The following is a 20298-nucleotide window of genomic DNA, read 5'->3' as shown; positions in this document are numbered from 1 at the left end:
CCCCCTCCTCCATTAGGCCGGGAGCGCGTGCACGAGGACCGCGGAATCCAGGGGGGGAAGGAGAACCCAAAAACTGAGCTGCGTGGGACCCCTGAAGTGTTTTACCTTATTTGTGGCAGGGACTGCAATGGAGACGTGAGTTAGCTGGAAAATCAGGCTTTCACTTGAGCATGTGTATTGAAAAGGCATGTAAGTATGCATCAGGCTGCTCTTACTCCCTCTAGTGGTGGAAACCAGGTAAGACATACAACTACTCACAATGAAGAAATCCATTCATATAATTAAATATACAGGATAACTTCCCTTACCTGTCCCCGCCGCAGGAATTGCTGAACCAGACAAATTCCAGCCTTCACCCATCACGGCGGGTATTGTTAGCCAACCTTCAGGTATATCTGGGGTTCCTTCTCGGAAGAACCTCCCACCTAGGCCATGTAGAAAGCTCTGCCAGAAACTTTCGTGCGCTCTGTATAAACAGTACGCCAAGTCTGGTTTTCCCAGAGCCCAGTCTTCCAATGGAGAGGACTTACAGGCAAAACCTCGCTTCTTCGGCTGACGAGGCCCGGGTACCATACCATCTTGGGAGTCAAATATCGGCCCGAGGTATGGATCCGGTTTATTGTAGCCCTTAGGCCCTCGCAGGGACCTTCATAGAGCTAAAGTTTTACGTGACCATCACCATAGACACTGGCGAAAAAACTGAGGTGCCTCCCAGATGGGAGTGGTTATATAGGGGAGGAATTCTCCTTAATTGGGGTCAACCAGTGTCCAATCACCAGAGGTGCCTATATAACCCACTATGTAATGAAGCTCCTGTGTCCCGTGATGTATGATCAAGAAAAAGGAATAGCACTTATGTGTTTAACCAATAATTTTTTTGTATTATTGTCCTTTAAGGGAGTGTGGCGGGGGTGTCCTATACTTACCTACTTTTGCTGATAAGTGTCCCTCATTGCCATCTCAAAAAGTTGGGAGGTATGAGTCTAATGTTGTCTCTGCATGTAAAATGAAACTTAACGTATGATATATTTATTAACATGTGCATTGATCTTAATATTGTATGATTTATGTTTCTATTCTGTTTCCTCTAGGGGATGAAGACTTCTGCTCGTAATATGAATGCACAGAGCAATAAGGGACAGAGCAGCCATGCGACAGATCGAGCCAAATCCATTCCAACAATTGCCTTTGGGATGAAGACCTCTAGGTCAACCAATTCTCTAGCGTTTGAATCACGGCTGAGCAGGGTAAGAGTAAGGCATGATCGCAAACTGATCATCTTCCCATATTATTTGTGGCATAGTAGTTTTGAGGCCTATGTGGTGTAAGGTCCATCACAATCCAGTGTGTGGAAAATATTGTGCATGTTATGCTCTGTTACAGCTACCAGGGTGATCCATCTGTAAAACTGTACATATATTGTATAAATAAATTTGAATCAGCATGGTTAATCAATACTCAGGAAGGCATAGATCCTTTGTCAGGTTTTCTCGCGTGTCTCCGTTGGGGAGATTTTCCTTCACTTCCTGTTCTGGTGACACACAGAGCATTGTTTCAAATTGAAGTCCTAATTCTTATATTTTGATTGCATACTCTAATACTCTAAATACCTTAATGAGGTATCCGCTAGAGGACTAGTGTCACCATCTTTTATTCTGTGAATTCCCTCAAGGAATATTTGGTGAATGCATTCAGGTAGAAATGGGAAAGCCTATTGACTGCAGTACCCTTGGGGGTTTATGTATAAAAACTATGCACAGCTAATCTTCCCTGTAATTTGCTTACAGTGCTTCTAAACCCAGGACCCTGCATTCACTATATCTGGTCTCCGACAGTACACAGAACATGGAAATTTAATTATTTTTGTAAATATAATCGGCTAAATACCCTTTCTCATCAGCAGTATACAGCAATCTTGTGACACCTATCAGTGTCTGGCCGAGCACTGGTAAAGCTTGTAGCAGGAGTTTACTGTCCTATGAGGCTGCATGACCCCTGACACTTTGCATGGCCCTCTGCTGATTGGCCCTCTGCTGATCACATGCAACAAAAAACAACTTTCTAGCAATAAACACCAAACTGAGCATGTGTAGAGTGCCTCCTAGGGCATGTACTAGCAGCAGATGGATTGGGGGCTGTAAAAGGAGAGGATCAGAAAAGACAGAATCAAACAGCCTTTTTACACAATGCGGAGGATTAACCCCTTAGGTTCCACAGTGAGTATAACAAGCATGCTTTACTGCATATACAGACTGATTTTACTGTTGTGGGTATAGTAACACTTTGACCTCTTGCCGTCCAGCCGCTACAGCTATACTATGGCAGATTGGCTCAGCTGTGTGAATCACCACACCGGTACGGCGTTCCCTTTAATGGCAATGGCAGGCATATGTCACGTCGCCGGAGCTGATATGCATGACCGGTGTCTTGTCAAATAGGGTCCTCCATCAGATGCTGTCCTCTGCGTACTGCGCATGCGCAGTACACAGGAGCACAGATTCCGAAAATTGCCGAGGACGAACGGCGCCTGCGCCGTGAGTCCAGGTTCTATCCCCACTATCCAAGTGGACATAGAGTTAGAATAAAAAAGAGCCGAGCGCAGCGAGGCCGAGCCCGAAGCGTGGCGAGCGAAGCTCGCCCGCGAGGGGCCCTCTAAAATTCTAAACCCTATGTCCGCTTGGATAGTGGGACTACCTCCTCCACTCACGGCGCAGGCGCCGTTCAGCTTCGGAGATTTTCCGAAGCTTCGTCTGCTCCGTACTGCGCATGCGCAGTACGGAGTGGACACATATGGATGGCCGGACTCTATTAGGCAGAACACCGGCAGCTGCGATCGCTCCACAGAGGGCCAGAACAGTGATCTGTCAATGTAAAAAAACAGATCCCCATTCTGTCAGGGGAATAGAGAGAGATTGTCTGTTCATAGTGATCCCGAAACAGCGATCTCTCTCCCAGGGAATACATTTAACCCCTTGATTACCCCCTAGTGTTACCTGTGTTAACCTCTTCCCTGCCAGTGTCATTTATACAGTAGTCTGTGCATTTTTATAGCACTGATCGCTGTATAAATGTCACTGGTCCCAAAAAAGTGTCAAAAGTGTCCGATCTGTCTGCTGCAATGTTGCAGTCCCGCTACAAAATTGCTAATCACCACCATTACTAGTTAAAAAAAAAAACAATTATAATAAAAATGCCATAAATATCTCCCCTATTTTGTTGATGTTATAACTTTTGTGCAGACCAATCAATATATGCTTATTGCATTTTTTTTTACCAAAAATATGTAGAATACATATGGGTTAAACTGATGAAAACCTTTTTTTTTTGGGATATTTATTATAGCAAAAATATATATTTTTTTTTTTAAATTGTCGGTCTTTTTTTGTTTATAGCACAAAAATTAAAAACCGTAGAGGTGATCAAATACCATCAAAAGAAAGCTCTGGGAAAAAAAGGACGTCAATTTTGTTTGGGTACAACGTCGCACGGCCGCGAAATTGTCAGTTAACCACTTGCCGACCGCCGCACGACGATATACGTCGGCAGAATGGCACGGGCAGGCATATGGGCGTATATATAAGTCCCTGCCTGCCCGCGGGTGCGGGGCCCGATCGGGCCCCCCCCCGGTGCCTGCGGCGGTCGGCATCCCTTCGAGAGCGATCCGGGATGAGGGGGCGGCCATTCATTCATGGCCACCCCCTCGCGATCGCTCTCGACGAATGGAAATCCCCGGTGACATCACTTCCTCTCCTGTAATGTAAACACAGGAGAGGAAGTGATGTATTCTCTCCTCCGTGTCGGTATTTTTCGTTCCGACACGGAGGAGAGCGGATCGGTGAGTTGCACCAACACTCTACACACACAGTAGAACATGCCAGGCACACTCACACCCCCCCTTTACCCCCCGATCACCCCCCCAATTACCCCTGCCCCCCAGTCACAGTGACACCAATGTCATTTTTTTTTTATTTTTTTTATTTTTTTGCATTGGTGTCATTTGTGACTGTAATAACTGTTAGGGCAGTTAGAGTTAGCCCCCTTTAGTTATAATGTGCCCCCCTAACCCCCCCCAATAAAGGTTTAACCCCGTGATCACCCCCCGTCGCCAGTGTCACTAAGGCTGGGTTCACATTGCAGCGGTTTATGAGAACGAATGTGATTCGCACCGCACTGCAGTGCAAATCACATCCGATCTCTGTGCGATTCGAGTTCAGCCATTCGCCGCACCCGCCGCCCCCCGCCACACCCGCCGCACCCGCCGCAAATTCGCACGGGACCCTTTTTTTGGCCCGCAGCAGAATCGGATCGCATGGGTGTTCACACCATGCGATCCGAGTTTGCAGATCGCACTGCGATATGCGAACTGATCTGGGGGTGTCAGTAACATTTCACTGACACTCCCAGCAGTTCGCATAGGGCAGTGTGAACTGCCGCCGGGAGGCATGCGATGCGGGAACCCGCCGCGGATTCGCGGCGTTTCCGCATCGCTCCAGTGTGAACCCAGCCTAATAAGCGATCATTTTTCTGATCGCCGTATTAGTGTCACAGATGACGCTAGTTAGGCAGGTAGGTATTTAGGTTCGCCGCAGCTTTTTATAGCGCCAGGGACCCCCATATACTACCGCATAAAGCCCCCTGATTGCCCCCTAGTTAACCCTTTCACCTGTGATCACCATATAACTGTTACAGGTGACGCTGGTTGGTTAGTTATTTTTTTATAGTTTCAGGGCACCCGCCATTTATTACCTAATAAAGGTTTAACCCCCTGATCACCCGGCGGGTGTCATTTGTGACTAATAACTGTTAGGGCAGTTAGGGTTAGCCCCCTTTAGTTCTAAGGTACCCCCCTAACCCCCCCAATAAAGGTTTAACCCCGTGATCACCCCCCGTCGCCAGTGTCACTAAGGCTGGGTTCACATTGCAGCGGTTTGAGAACGGATGTGATTCGCACCGCACTGCAGTGCAAATCACATCCGATCTCTGTGCGATTCGAGTTCAGCCATTCGCCGCACCCGCCGCAAATTCGCACGGGACCCTTTTTTTGGCCCGCAGCAGAATCGGATCGCATGGGTGTTCACACCATGCGATCCGAGTTTGCAGATCGCACTGCGATATGCGAACTGATCTGGGGGTGTCAGTAACATTTCACTGACACTCCCAGCAGTTCGCATAGGGCAGTGTGAACTGCCGCCGGGAGGCATGCGATGCGGGAACCCGCCGCGCATTCGTGGCGTTCCCGCATCGCTCCAGTGTGAACCCAGCCTAATAAGCGATCGTTTTTCTGATCGCTGTATTAGTGTCACAGGTGACGCTAGTTAGGCAGGTAGGTATTTAGGTTCGCCGCAGCTTTTTATAGCGCCAGGGACCCCCATATACTACCGCATAAAGCCCCCTGATTGCCCCCTAGTTAACCCTTTCACCAGTGATCACCATATAACTGTTACAGGTGACGCTGGTTGGTTAGTTATTTTTTTATAGTTTCAGGGCACCCGCCATTTATTACCTAGTCTCGCTAGTGTACCCCTAAATTTAGGGGTGTCTACTTTCCAAAATGGGGTCATTTGGGGGGGGTTTGTGCCATCTTGGCATTTTATGGCCTTCAAAACTGTAACGCCCTTAGAAAGCCTGAAGGCGGTGCTTGGTTTTCGGGGCCCCGTACGTGGCTAGGCTCCCAAAAAGTCCCACATATGTGGTATCCCCGTACTCAGGAGAAGCAGCAGAATTTATTTTGGGGTGTCATTTCACATATGCCCATGGCATGCGTGAGCAATATATCATTTAGTGACAACTTTGTGAAAAAAAAAAAAAAAAAAAAAAAGTTTGTAATTTTCCCGCAACTTGTGGCAAAATATAAAATATTCCATGGACTCAACATGCCTCTCAGCAAATAGCTTGGGGTGTCTACTTTCTAAAATGGGGTCATTTGTGGGTGTTTTGTGCCATCTTGGCATTTTATGGCCTTCAAAACTGTAATAGGTAGTGAGAAGTGAACTCAAAAATTTACGCCCTTAGAAAGCCTGAAGGCGGTGCTTGGTTTTCGGGGCCCCGTACGCGGCTAGGCTCCCAAAAAGTCCCACATATGTGGTATCCCCGTACTCAGGAGAAGCAGCAGAATTTATTTTGGGGTGTCATTTCACATATGCCCATAGCATGTGTGAGCAATATATCATTTAGTGACAACTTTGTGTAAAAAAAAAAAAAAAATTTTTTTTTTGTCATTATTCAATCGCTTGAGGCAAAAAAATAAAATATTCAATGGGCTCAACATGCCTCTTATCAATTTCCTTAGGGGGTCTACTTTCCAAAATGGGGTCATTTGGGGGGGGTTTTGTACTGCCCTGCCATTTTAGCACCTCAAGAAATGAGATAGGCAGTCGTAAACTAAAAGCTGCGTAAATTCCAGAAAACGTACCTTAGTTTGTAGATGTGACAACTTTTGCGCAAACCAATAAATATACAATTATTGACTTTTTTTTTACCAAAGACATGTGGCTGAATACATTTTGGCCTAAATGTATGACTAAAATTGAGTTTATTGGATTTTTCTAATAACAAAAAGTAGAAAATATCATTTTTTTTCAAAATTTGCGGTCTTTTTACGTTTATATCGCAAAAAATAAAAATCGCAGAGGCAATCAAATACCATCAAAAGAAAGCTCTATTTGTGGGAAGAAAAGGACGCAAATTTTGTTTGGGTACAACATTGCATGACCGCGCAATTACCAGTTAAAGCAGCGCAGTGCCAAAGTGTAAAAAGACCTCTGGTCATTTACCAGCAAAATGGTCCGGTCTGAAAGTGGTTAAAGCGACCCAGTGCCGTATCGCAAGAAATGGCCTGATCATTAAGGGGGTAAATCCTTCCGTTGCTGAAGTGGTTAATAAGCTTATTTCTTAGGTTAGTAACTGCCATCTAATGTATTAATGCTGTACTTTCTGAGGTATTTTAAGGCATTTCAAGAAAATGACACCATTAGTGTCACAAGATGGCGGGAACGATCCTAGGACATAAATGTTTCAAACAATTTACAGTGAAGATTTGTTGCACCTAGGCAACTGTTTCACATATTTGAGCAGTGATTGTGCATTTCAATAATAATGTTTATTGAATTACAGCAGCTTAAACGTAAAACTGAAAACACACAGAACAGTTTTAACGCCAGTGAAAGAAAGTATCAACCATATAGAGGATCACACTAAAGATGTACAAGTAACATTTTACAGCTATATTTATATACCTTGGTCTTCCTATCATTATTTATATTCAGATAGCAAGGATAACTTGTAAAAAATTGTGGCAGTGTTGAATTATAAGTCTGTTAAAGAGGAAGTAAACCCTGATGAGTTTACTTCCTCTTTGATTCCCTGCAAAGGTAAAGCATAATGGACTACTATGCATCGCATAGTAGTCCATTATGTGTCACTTACCTGACACAGGAGCCAGCGAAGTCACCGCTGTCCCCTGTAGTCCGGAGCCTCCATCTTCTCTGTGGGTCTCATTGCTCTGCCGCTGTCATTCGATGAGGCCACGATGACGTCACTCCCACGCATGCGCACGGGAGCCGCCACACGTGGCATATCGCCATTGACAGCGGCGCGCTCAGTGCGCCTGCGTGCCACTGTCTACGGTGCATGCGCCGTAGGCAGCGGTGCCAGTCTTTCAGCAAATATACACGGTTTAGGATATATTTCTTGGACCTACAGGTAAGCCTAAGGCTCCTTTCACACGGGCGGATCAGTGATGATCCGCCCCGTGGAAATCCGCGGGGAGCGATCTCCGCTGAGCAGGAAGATGACAGGTCTGTATCTGCACACTGCGCAGGGACGGACCTGTCACAGCGCCGCTCTCCCCTATGGGGGGGGGACACTGTGGTCGGTCGTCACCCGATCCGGTGACGGATGGAAAAATAGCTTTTTCCTCCGTCACACTTTTTCGGATCGGAGCGTCTCAGATGTCAGCGGGCATGTCACCGCTGACATCCAATGCTCCATAGAGCTCTATGGAGCATCCGTTCAGGTCCGCCTGAAAAACTGACAGGCGGACCGGAACGGATCGTCCGTGTGAAAGGACCCTTAATCTAGGCTTACCTGTAGGTCAAAGTGGTTTGTAAGGGTTTACAACCACTTTAACTTGCTGCACATTTTCATTGCCAAGTTGTACCCTTGAAGAGCACTTGAAGCACAACTTCTAGTTGACACTTTTCCAATTTGTAGCAAATTTGCATGGCAAGTCTCTAGCAAGAGCAAAGTTGCAGTGGTGAGTCTACAGCAAGAGCTGTAGAGTCACAGTGCCCCCTGTGGTGGGATGACTATTGCACAACATAACTGAACCAGAACTTGCAGTAGACTTGCAGAATGTTTGCAAAGAAAGTTGATCTGCAGTCACCCAATGCAGACTTGCTGTAATAGTGCAACAAACTTGTGAAGCCTGGCAAGTCCAGTAATAGCTTAGCAAGTCATTTTCAAACTTGAAGCACCATTGCTTGCTACCTGGGTAATTTCCTATCTGTATTTGGTCAGTTTTTTAAATGGATGATGCTAGCTTTATGTTTCTTTTCTTGTGTCCTCAACAGTAGTTTATTAGCAATGCATACATTAGGCAAAAAAGAAGAGGAGATGTAGCGATATATTAAAACTGGTTGTTTAAGGAGGTAAGCAAAAAGAGAAATGAAGGGGAAGGAAGAAAAAAAGGGAAGAAAGTAAAGCTGGCCACACATTGATCGAAATTCGGCCAGTTCAGCAGGGAACGGCTGCCAGAAACCATGAAATCAGGCCGAGACAGAATTACATTTAAATAACACTTGTTTAATAATAAAAGTAAAAATAACAAATGTAGTCAAAACATAGCCAAAGTTCAGTAACCGGAACAGATAGTCAGACAAGCCAGAAGTCAGGGATCAATGTAGTGGAACAGCAAGCAGGATCTGGAGCCAGAAGGGATGACAGCAAAGCAAGTCTTGAACAGGATTGCAGGAGATAGTTTCTGTGATGTTGACCAAGGCGAAGGCAAAGAACCTCTGGACTGGACAGCTTAAATAGGCAGGACTGATGAACAGGATATCATCAACAGCTGAGCAACTGTGGAGAGATAGGAGCTGGCAATTAGCCAACAGCTGAGTGGTCAGCTCAGAGAAGGAAGGACTGAGCCCAGCCCTGACAACGGCCAAATTTACATCCATGTGTGGCCATTGTAGTTGAACAGAAAACGATCTACGGATCGACTTCTGCTCAACCACCTTGCCAGTATAGTCTTTCTTGATCAGTGCCGCAGGCAGTAGGCACCGATCCATGTATTCTGATGGTGGGGGAATCTCCTTTATGTCAGAATACAATGACATGACCAATGTATGGCCTAATTATATATGGGAGTTTGGGGTAAGAATAGGAGTTGGGGTCAGGTATGGGGGTGGATCTGCATCGGTGCCCCAACATGGGTCGTGTTAAGCCTAGGAATTAGGACAGTAAATTCTTTATTATACATAGAACCCTACAGCAAATTAGGTGAATCTGTGAAGGACCTATCTTTCTCCACTGCAAATTTAGCAGCAACTACAGGACTTTTCCCTGACTACCACCAAAAGCAAAAATGTCAGTGTCTTGTCATACTGCCAATGCGCACAAATCTAGTTTTTATATTACATGGTCTTACTGTTGCTTTTTCAGTGTTTCTTTTGGCGCTTCCACTATGTTATTATACTGTCACTCTCAGGACCAGTGGCGTCTGGTGCTCCAAATTTTGTTGGGGGGGGGGCACAAACTAACTATCCCGCCTCCTCCGCGGTGGCAATGATCCCCACACCCAATCGCCGGATCCCCGCCATCGGGATACGGATGGCAACAATCCTCCCCCAGCTTTCTGAGATCTGTATGCAGCTGAGAACAGAGGGTATGTGACCACTTATAAAAAAGGGGGAAAAAGGTATTTAGAATGTGTGTGTGTGTGTATATATATATATATATATATATATATATACATATACACACACACACACACACACAAATGTTTAAATGTTTTGCCTTTAATTTTGAACTTAATATATTGTTTTACAAGGTGAGGGTTCACATATACTTTGAGTATATAGAAAAGCAAGAGGTGGAGATGATCCATGAAACCTCATTCAGACCGATCCCAAGGTTGTCTTTACCGATAGAGAGAGTTTTACATCCTACATTACCCAAAAGCCAAATTTTATCACCAGATCAATAATAAAATCGTATTTGTAGCTGAACAGCAGACAAGAACGTGATTGGATTACCTGGTTTGAAGAGCAGCTGTTGTAGGAGAATGGCAGCTTCCGTCAAAGGTTTTTCGCATATCCTGCTTGATAATAGGTTAACTGCTGATTTCTAATCAATAATACATAACTGCTGATTTCTAATCAATAATAAATAACTGCTGATTTTCCATAAACAATCTTTCATCAATGGCAACATGGATTGAAATAAAATGTTTTTCTTCAATGTTTGATTTGCCCTGCTATGTGATCATTCTTCAATTATGACAAATGTGTTATTATGGATAGTGATAGGGACAGTATGCAGCTGTTTTCTATGCAGCACTAAGAAGCACGCTTTATATGGAATACATAAATATCTACAGGGACAATAGCCATTCTCTTGTCTGTTGCAGCTAAAAAGAGCAAGCAGTGATGACATGCTCACAAAGCCAGGGGGCAGTACAGCTGCAACCACCTCCAGACTGAAGAAGACTGTTACTACAGGTGCCATCTCAGAGCTGTCAGAGAGCAAGTACAGAAGTACCACAGGTAAAATAATGCTGGATTTGCAAAGTTCTCAAATGTTTCCCTAATGTTTCTGAATTATATCAAGCTCCTCTCATAAAATGAAAACCTTGACATTTTTGTTAAATTGGACCTAAGCTCAAATATATATTATATGTTGCAAGCCTTAAAATGTGTAGAAAAGCCTGTCCCTGTCAACTTGCTGCAGAGAAGGACTCCTGCTTTCCAATTAGCAGGGAGCATGAGCTTTGTTGATTGCCGATCTGTCTGACTCTGTGGTGCTTGACAGACCTCTGCAAAGAGATGACTGCTTTCACACAGAGAGCAAAGGTCTTTGGGCCATTCACACCATAGAAATGCATTCCAGATGCTTTTATGCATGTGCGTTTTTGACGTGTTTTTGATGCAATCCAGGGGATTTTTTTTCTCAGCCTTAAAAAAGGACATGTGTGTGAGGCCGCGTACACACGGGCGGACTGTTCGCCCAACTTTGTTTGTCAAACAGTTTCGGCAAACAGTCCGCTCAAAATTAGCATGGACGGACATGGCCACACACGGCACTTTTTGAGCGGACTGTTTCAGCGAACTGTTTGCCAAACAGTTCGCTCAACTTTTGAAATGAACGGACTCGTCCACATAAGGCGGAGGCAAATCCGCTCATTTCGAGCGCGTGTACAGGTAGGCGGGGCCCGCGAAGGAGACGTCGCGGGCTCCGCTGCCTGGAATGGACTTAAAGGGGAACCCCAACGCCGAAAAAAATCGGCGTGGGGTCCCCCCAAAGTCCACAACAGACCCTTGTCCGAGCACGCTACCCGGCCGGCCAGGAAAGGGGGGCGAGCGAGCGCGCCCCCCCTCCTGAGCCGTACCAGGCCGCGTGCCCTCAACATGGGGGGGTGCCTTGGGGAAGGGGGGGCCGCGCGGCCCCCCCCACCCCAAAGCACCTTGTCCCCATGTTGATGAGGACAAGGGCCTCTTCCCGACAACCCTGGCCGTTGGTTGTCGGGGTCTGCGGGCGGGGGGCTTATCGGAATCCGGGAGCCCCCTTTAAGAAGGGGGCCCCCGGATACCGGCCCCCCACCCTATGTGAATGAGTATGGGGTACAATGTACCCCTACCCATTCACCTGTGAAATAAAGTACCAAAAAAAACACAACACAGAGAAAAAATATTTTATTGCACAGCTCCGGGGGTCTTCCGTCTTCGGGGGTCTTCTCGCCGGACTCCTCCGCTATCTTCGTGTAGCTCTTTTACTAGCGGAGGAGCCCGGCTTTCTTCCTCCCCGCCGCCGGCCTCTTCTCCCGACTTCGGGGGTCTTGTCCCCCTCTTCGGTTCTTCTGCCGGGCCACCGCGCCTTCTTGTAGCTCTTTTACAGGCGGTGGCCCGGTCTTCTGTCGCCGCTGCCTTCCGTTCTTCTGTCGCCGCCTTCGGTTCTTCTGCCGGGCCACCGCGCCTTCTTGTAGCTCTTTTACAGGCGGTGGCCTGGTCTTCTGTCGCCGCTGTCGCTGTCGCCGTCGCCGCCTTCCGTTCTTCTTCTTGTTCTTCTTCTTCTTCCCCAGGAGATGTTGACACGTCGCTCTCTCCGGCCGGAATGCCAGAGCCGCGCTGTGCGGTCACTTATATAGTAACAATGGGGCGGTGTCACATGGTATATGTCACATGGGTTGGTCACATGGGTTGATGTCACATGGGGACTATGACATCGTAAGGGGGCGGGGTCACCATGTGACCAACCCATGTGACATATACCATGTGACACCGCCCCATTGTCACTATATAAGTGACCGCACAGCGCGGCTCTGGCATTCCGGCCGGAGAGAGCGACGTGTCAACATCTCCTGGGGAAGAAGAAGAAGAACAAGAAGAAGAAGAAGAACGGAAGGCGGCGACGGCGACAGCGGCGACAGAAGACCGGGCCACCGCCTGTAAAAGAGCTACAAGAAGGCGCGGTGGCCCGGCAGAAGAACCGAAGAGGGGGACAAGACCCCCGAAGTCGGGAGAAGAGGCCGGCGGCGGGGAGGAAGAAAGCCGGGCTCCTCCGCTAGTAAAAGAGCTACACGAAGATAGCGGAGGAGTCCGGCGAGAAGACCCCCGAAGACGGAAGACCCCCGGAGCTGTGCAATAAAATATTTTTTCTCTGTGTTGTGTTTTTTTTGGTACTTTATTTCACAGGTGAATGGGTAGGGGTACATTGTACCCCATACTCATTCACATAGGGTGGGGGGCCGGTATCCGGGGGCCCCCTTCTTAAAGGGGGCTCCCGGATTCCGATAAGCCCCCCGCCCGCAGACCCCGACAACCAACGGCCAGGGTTGTCGGGAAGAGGCCCTTGTCCTCATCAACATGGGGACAAGGTGCTTTGGGGTGGGGGGGGCCGCGCGGCCCCCCCTTCCCCAAGGCACCCCCCCATGTTGAGGGCACGCGGCCTGGTACGGCTCAGGAGGGGGAGCGCGCTCGCTCGCCCCCCTTTCCTGGCCGGCCGGGTAGCGTGCTCGGACAAGGGTCTGTTGTGTACTTTGGGGGAACCCCCACGCCGATTTTTTTTCGGCGTTGGGGTTCCCCTTTAAGCCCATTCCAGGCGGCGGAGCCCGCGACGTCTCCGTCGCGGGCCCCGCCTACCTTCACACGCGCTCGAAATGAGCAGACTTTCCTCCGAGCGGGAACAGTTTGCTCATTTCTAAAGTAGCCTACACACGGGCGGACTGTTCGCTCAAACACAGTTTCAGCGGACAGTTTTTCGGAATTTCCGAAAGACTTTGTCCGTCAAACTGTCCGCTGAAACTGTCCGCTGAAAGCCCACACACGAGCGGACTGTCCGCCCAAACACTGTTCAGCGGACAAGGTTGGGCGAACAGTCCGCCCGTGTGTACGCGGCCTGACAGTGTGTTTTTGGTGCATTTCAGTGCGCTGCACAGCGGGTCAGAGGAGGAGCCGCTGCAGGGGCAGAGATTACAGTCGCTCTTTAAAATTATAATTTAAATTGAATTGATTTAAATCAAGCTATTTTACTAGTGATTTAAATTGCGATTTAAATTGATTTGATTTAAATTAAATCCCCCCTGCCATACACATAGGTTGAATGTCACCCGGTCTGTTTTGAACCGGCCACCCGACATTCGGCCTGTGTTACTATACTTAAATCACTAGGAGGCAGGATGGGTCACAAAGTGTACCTGTTATTTGGAAACAGCTGGTCTTGGGGTGCACTGATTCTACATCACAGGTCCCTGTACTACACTAAGGCACAGATGCCAGTACAATCTTCAGCGGAAGTGAAAATAATTGCTCTGCTTATGTTGGTGCCCATAATGCAGCCCTGCTGTGAGGGTATGTGATCTGGAATCTCTGGAACTAAAGCACCAAGGGAGTTTCTGCCTCCAACATAGGCCTTATGCACACTGAGTGTTAAGGCCCAGTGTATGTTTAAATTAAAATGATTGGTGTGCTTATTCTATAACTTCTGTACAAAGAAATGACTTAAAGAAGTCAGGTAACAAGTGACGCAACGCGTCAGTTGGAGCCAGTGACGTCATTTCTGGGGTCTTGTACACCAGGAAGGATAGTGAGGAGGAGAGTCACCATCACTGGTTTTTAAACTTATGCAATGTCTAAAGAATCTTAACCAAACTGAAACTATTTTGAAAGCAATATTGTGCAATTAAATATGAGTAACGTAGAGTCGTAAAGGAATGTTTGCTGATCAGAACGGGGACCGCGGGAGATCCAGATTATTTTAGGTGGATGCCTGCAGACACTAAAGGTAGTGGGCTCTAACAAAGGCTTTGTCTGACCATATCTGGTCATACCCTGAAGGTGAGCGGCCAATTCACTTGGAGTGGATGGTGAAGGTGCACTTTTCACAGATAAAGCATTATTAGCATGCATTGGAGCAGCAATGAATTTCGGGTGGACTGTATATCTGCTTCAAACATAGGATTATTAATCTCTATGAACTTCCAATCTTTTTGTTTTGAATTTTTTTTTTTTTTTATGGTTTTTGTTTATTGGATATATTTCATTTGGTAGGTATAAAATTGTATGCACCACATTCAGTTTATTGGCAACATTTGTTTGTACAGAAGTTATAGAATAAGCGCACCATTCATTTTGATTTAAAAATATATATATACAAATATATAAAATATATTGTAATGTATATTTTACTTTATTTTAATGAATTGTTTACATAGCAGCACACAGGTATTCTTTATATACAAGGATCAGCGTATGTTATTCTGGTGTTTTTGTCCAAGCGGAAGTTACAGGCACACAGTCAAGCACCGCTGCTGGCAACCTGTAAAACACAGTGAGGCTATGAAGCCTGCGTTGAAGACATTCGTTCTTGGGCACATACTGCCCTAAACATTAGGACTAATCAGTTCATCATCCAGAACCATTCAGCTAAAGCAACTTTCAGCCTCTCATAGAGTCTTACAGGCTGCCAGCAGCGGGGCTGGACGGTACGCCTGTGCCTTCCTACATATGAAAATGCTGGAATAATATCATGCATGGGGCCTAACAGGTATGTTTGTACTCTTTAAGTCCGCACACTTCTACCTCTCTTTTTGAATGGCGGACCTTAAGGCTGATTGAATACACCCTGGATACATCAAAACAAAATGTGTGCAGTGTCTCACAGTTCATTTTCCAAAGAAAGCAGCCCCAGCCTGAGTAGAAGCCTGCCCCCTGGCAGAAGGGTCCGGATTAGGGCCAGGTCACACCACATGCAGTTTTTCTGCATCAAAAACGCATGTAAAGTAGGTTATATGGTTTTCAATGGCATAGTTCACATCAGTGCTTGTAGTTTCAGAAAAAAAGGAAGGATCATGACCTAAAAAAGATCTGACGACCTCACAGTCAGCGCTCGGACCAGAGTTTTCGTCCGTGCGCGGGGGGGGGGGGGCAGGGGGCGCACTGAACACAATAGAACAGCAGGGAAGTTCACTGTAAACTGGCTCCGACGTGAGCTGTCAGTTTTTTTCCATTCAACCTGCTGGTAGTAGTAGTGTGTATGGGGCTTTAGCTGAGGCACTTGTATAGAGCATGTATAGATAAATTGGGAGTTCCCACCTCATCACAACCATGTTATGGATTGGGAGAAGATCTCCTCACCTCAATGAACAAATTACATTTCTTTCAGCCCATCACAGAGTATATTGCTGTATGACAGGTAATGACGTATGGGTAATGGCTGTCTTGCTTAAGGTCAACAAAAATGTGATGGTGAAACAGCAGCTCTCTACCATCACAGTACTATTTCTCTGTTTCAACGTTTTTTTCACAATATATCTGCTGTAATGATTGAGTGATAATACATCTGCTGACATAATACTTAAGGGAACTGTATTTGAGGCAATTCTGGTTATAATTCTTGAGAACTACTTCTGAGGTTTATAGAGGACATGAACTTATCTTGGCTCAAAGATTGTTCTGTAGATTGTTGGCTTAGAGAAGATTCATTTTCTTACTTTTATAATACTCTTGGAGGAGTCCTACCAGTGAGCATTGCCCTGATAAGTGTTGGCATAGTAAAAAAACAGTGCCTGGTGTCATATTATTCAAGGGTCAACTGTGATTATGATTGGTAGAGGTATATTGGAAGACAGGGGTCCTATAACTGTCCGTCCGACTTCTGGGGACCAGCCTATGGCCAGTAGGAGTAAAAATGAGATTGATGTCATAGATCAGTGGTAGTAAAAAAATGCATTGGTGTTGTCAGGGTGAAAATAGAACATGCTGCATCAATACTTCGTGCAATGCACTACACAGCATACTGCAACGCACGTGAAGGAAAGAAAAATAATGTGTTTTGACTCTCAGATCTATAAAACACATCGGTGCAATGCATAAAAAAAAAAAAACATCAACACAGTCCATTAAAAAAACTCAAGTGCATTAAGTATGCATCAGTATGTGCTTAATGCAACAAAAGTGGTCTGAATCCAGCATAAAGCTGCCCATACACTAGAATTACAGTTGACATTTTAATTTTAGGAATGTTTGTTAGATTTCCCCATAATTTACGGGGTCAAATCAATACTCAATCCCAACCGCAGTGATGAGAAAATTCGAAAGGAACGGGACAAAAAAAGTTTTCTCAAACAACAGTGAATTTGGTTTTCATTCAGGAAATTTTATTAAATTTAGACTTCAATGTTAAAAGCAAATAGTTTTGAAGTACTTTGAAATTACATTTGTCAAGTTATCAAATGTGCAAAGAATTTTTGTATGAATATCCATACTAATGTCCATATGAACATTCATTCAAAAATCTGCTAGTGTTTGGTCAGCTTTTACATTTTTATCAGTAATACCTGGTACACACGATAATAATATTGGATGAATGATCTTCTATTTTTTTGCATGCTGGTCTCATATTGAAAACCAATAGGTTACTAAAGTTGTGAAAAGTTTCATACGACAGAACTTCGGAAGTGATGTAATGTATTATATTGTATTGTAATGTATTCTTTTGTTTCCAAGCACGCAGGGCTGGTGCAAGGATTTTTGATACCCTAGGTGAAACCTCATTTTGCCACCCCCTTGGCTCCACCCATGACTCCACCCCCTTTGCCCTGCCCATGTATACCCCACTTTTTAATGAAGCGCCCATCAAATGCAGCCCACCAGCACCCATTGATTGCAGCCTCACCAGCGCCCATCAAATGCAGCCTCACCAGCACTCATCAAATTCAGCCTCAACAGCGCCCATCAAATGCAGCCTCACTAGCACTCATCAAATGCAGTCTCACCAGCAGCCATCAAATGCAGCCTCACCAGCACTCATCAAATGCAGCCTCACCAGCACCCATCAAATGCAGCCTCACCAGTGCCCATCAAATGCATCCCCACTAGTGCCCATCAAATGCAGCCTACCAGCGCCCATCAATGCAGCCTACCAGTGCCCATCAATGAATGTTTGCTTGCCTCCATTCATTCAGGAGTCGGGACACAAACACAGTCCTCTGCCGCCGATGCGCCTCTGACACTATGTGAGTTAAGTTGAGTTGCATCTTGATATAGCATGGTCCTTTACCCCGAAGGGTCCCGACATGCTTACAAACACATACACATATACACATACTAGGGCCAATTTAGAGACAGGATCTGATTAACCTACCAGCATGTCTTTGGAATGTGCAAATGGAACAGCGGCTGCCTGCTGATGCTGATATTTAGTTGCTTTCTGCAGAGAGAAAAGAGTAGGCACACCAGTGGCCGGACACCCTAGGCAGCAGTGCACCCTAGGCGGCTCCCTAGTTTGCCTAGAGGTAGCATCAGCCCTGCAAGTACGCATGTCCTTGGTCACATAATTTTTTTATGTACATATACTATATTAATTACATGAAAACTGTTTGTTCTGTTGTTATTGTACGATAATTTTTTTCGTGCCTGTCCCTTTGGATAATTTAGCATGAACAGTCGTGATCAGCTTTTAAAAGCTGTTTACTAATGATCAGATTATTAGACGATCGCCCCAAAAGCGGTATTTTTTGTTCAATTTTCTCATGGTGTGTATAGTACTAGGCATAAGTCTTGAGGTAGCTTGAAACCCAGCTACAACACTGCCATCTAGTGGGAATATAAAACATGACCTTTGTATTGGAAATGTAGAGATGAGCAAAATTTAAGTATTGGCATTGAAGCCTCTCCTGTTGAAATCTCAGTACCAAAAATGAATGATTTGAAGTTGGGATTTGGGACTTTTTTATTTTTTATTTTTTTTTATTCGTTTTTATTAAAGAAAAGGAGCACATACAGCTCATCATAAAATATCAGAGGAGTGGTATAAACAGTAAGCAGCAACAACCCAAAAAGGTACTTAGACTCCAACATGAGTATCTCAAAAAGTGCATATAACTCCTTCCAGTTTTAACTATAAGAGTCCAGGGAGCTCTGACAGGAGAACAAGCTCAGAAAAAGAGAGAAGAAGAGTCCAGATAGTAGAAAGAAAGCGGGGGGGGGGGGGGGATTGGGGGGTCCCAGCCACCAGACTGAAAATTAGAGAATAAAACAGGTTACTCATATCATATCAAGACATGGTTACAGCACATTACACAGGTTGGGATACCATATCCGCATATGCAGGAGTATACTTAAAGGCGACCCAGCAGGCCCATATCTTTTTTGCAAGGTAAGACTTGCCTCTCAGAGAGAGTGTCATGTCTTCCATGTAGTATAGGTGGTCAACTTTGAGCAGCCAGCAACGGAGCGTGGGGATCCTCCTCTGCTTCCAATATCTCGGGATAAGGGTCTTTGCAGCATTGAGGAGATGGGGCGTAATAGAGCGTTTATATGAGCCTGCTGGCTGACCCGAACAGTGAAACAAAACATGCCACGGATCATTAGGAACCTCCCGACCTTGAATTTGCTGAATCCAATATAGAACTGCGAGCCAAAACGGGCGTATTCGTGGACAGAACCACCAGATGTGAGCGTGAGAGGCTCGCTCACCGCACTCTCTCCAGCAGAGCGGGGAGGTTTGGGGGAAAAACTGATGCAGTGTCACAGGCGTATAGTGCCACCTGGTCAATAGCTTGTAAGACATCTCAGATGTTTTGGCGGAGCCTGAGGCAGTATGCGCCCTGGTAAGAATGGTAGACACTTGGGCAGGAGTGAGTTCCTTATCCAAATCCCGCTCCCAGTTTCGGATAAAAGTAGGGGTCCTGTGAGACTCCAGGGATAACAGCAGGTGGTAAAAATAAGAGACGGGCCTCTCCACAGGTAGGGTACCTGAAAAAGCAGATTCCAGAGGTGTAAGATCGTTCATGGAGCGTAGAGGTTTAGGAAGGGATCGAACAAAGGCCGACAGTTGACAGTATTTCCATCGATCCATGAATGAGATAGGTGACTCCCCCATGATGGCGGAGAGTGGGAGAACCCCGGAGGGGCCAGTGAACTGATGAAGGAGAGTTTTGTCCCCGAGGCTCCAAGGAACACGTGAGCGAGGGCCCGCATTACCAGGCGGAAAATAGTTATGGCCCGACAAAGACAGCAAAGGTGAGTTATAGGGCCCGGAACATTTTTTACACAGGGAGTCCCATACTGCAAGAGAGGAAGTCGTTAGCGGTGAGGAATTGGTAGACAAAGCCCTATATTGCCTTGGAAGCCACAGAAGATTAGAAAGGTCAGTCTCACTCAGCATCGTTTCCAGTTCGACCCACAACTTAGTATTTGTACTATATTTCCAATCTGATAGCCTGGCCAGCACAATGGCACGGAAATAGAGTCAGAAATCCGGCACTGCCAGGCCCCCAGCGCTCCGTGGACGCATGAGTAGGGACCGTGGGAGTCGGGGTTTCCTCCTATTCCATATATACCTATATACCATCGAGTGTAATATAGTAAAGAAACCCACCGGCACCCCAAATGGGATCATTTGCAGCAAGAAGAGCACCCTGGGCAGCAGGTTCATCTTCACCACCCCAATTCTACCCAGCCAGGAATGACCTAACTGGGACCATTTTTGGAGGTCTGATCTAAGCGTGTTAAGGAGCGGGAGAAAATTGGCCCGGAAAAGAGCAAGTGGATTGGGCGTTAAATAGATACCTAAATATTTCAG

General features: G+C 46.1%; 1 protein-coding gene across 4 annotated transcripts in view; it reads left to right on the top strand.

Annotated features, from left to right (window-relative positions):
- The window catches only part of SPECC1 (sperm antigen with calponin homology and coiled-coil domains 1), a 580298-nt gene that overhangs the window by 150870 nt on the left and 409130 nt on the right, over positions 1-20298 (top strand). For all 4 annotated transcript variants that reach the window (XM_077480312.1, XM_077480311.1, XM_077480314.1 and 1 more), the window contains 2 exons: positions 1092-1247; positions 10628-10763. In XM_077480312.1, the coding sequence (XP_077336438.1) occupies positions 1095-1247; positions 10628-10763 (289 nt within the window). In that variant the 5' untranslated portion in view covers positions 1092-1094. The remainder of the gene's footprint in view (positions 1-1091; positions 1248-10627; positions 10764-20298) is intronic.

Source organism: Lithobates pipiens, unplaced genomic scaffold (assembly GCF_037356315.1).
Source record: "Lithobates pipiens isolate NorthernLeopardFrog02 unplaced genomic scaffold, aLitPip1_a1.2 Scaffold_16, whole genome shotgun sequence".
Classification (NCBI taxonomy): domain Eukaryota; kingdom Metazoa; phylum Chordata; class Amphibia; order Anura; family Ranidae; genus Lithobates; species Lithobates pipiens.
Note: the sequence above shows the minus strand (reverse complement) of the source record. Positions and strands in the feature narration are given on the sequence as shown.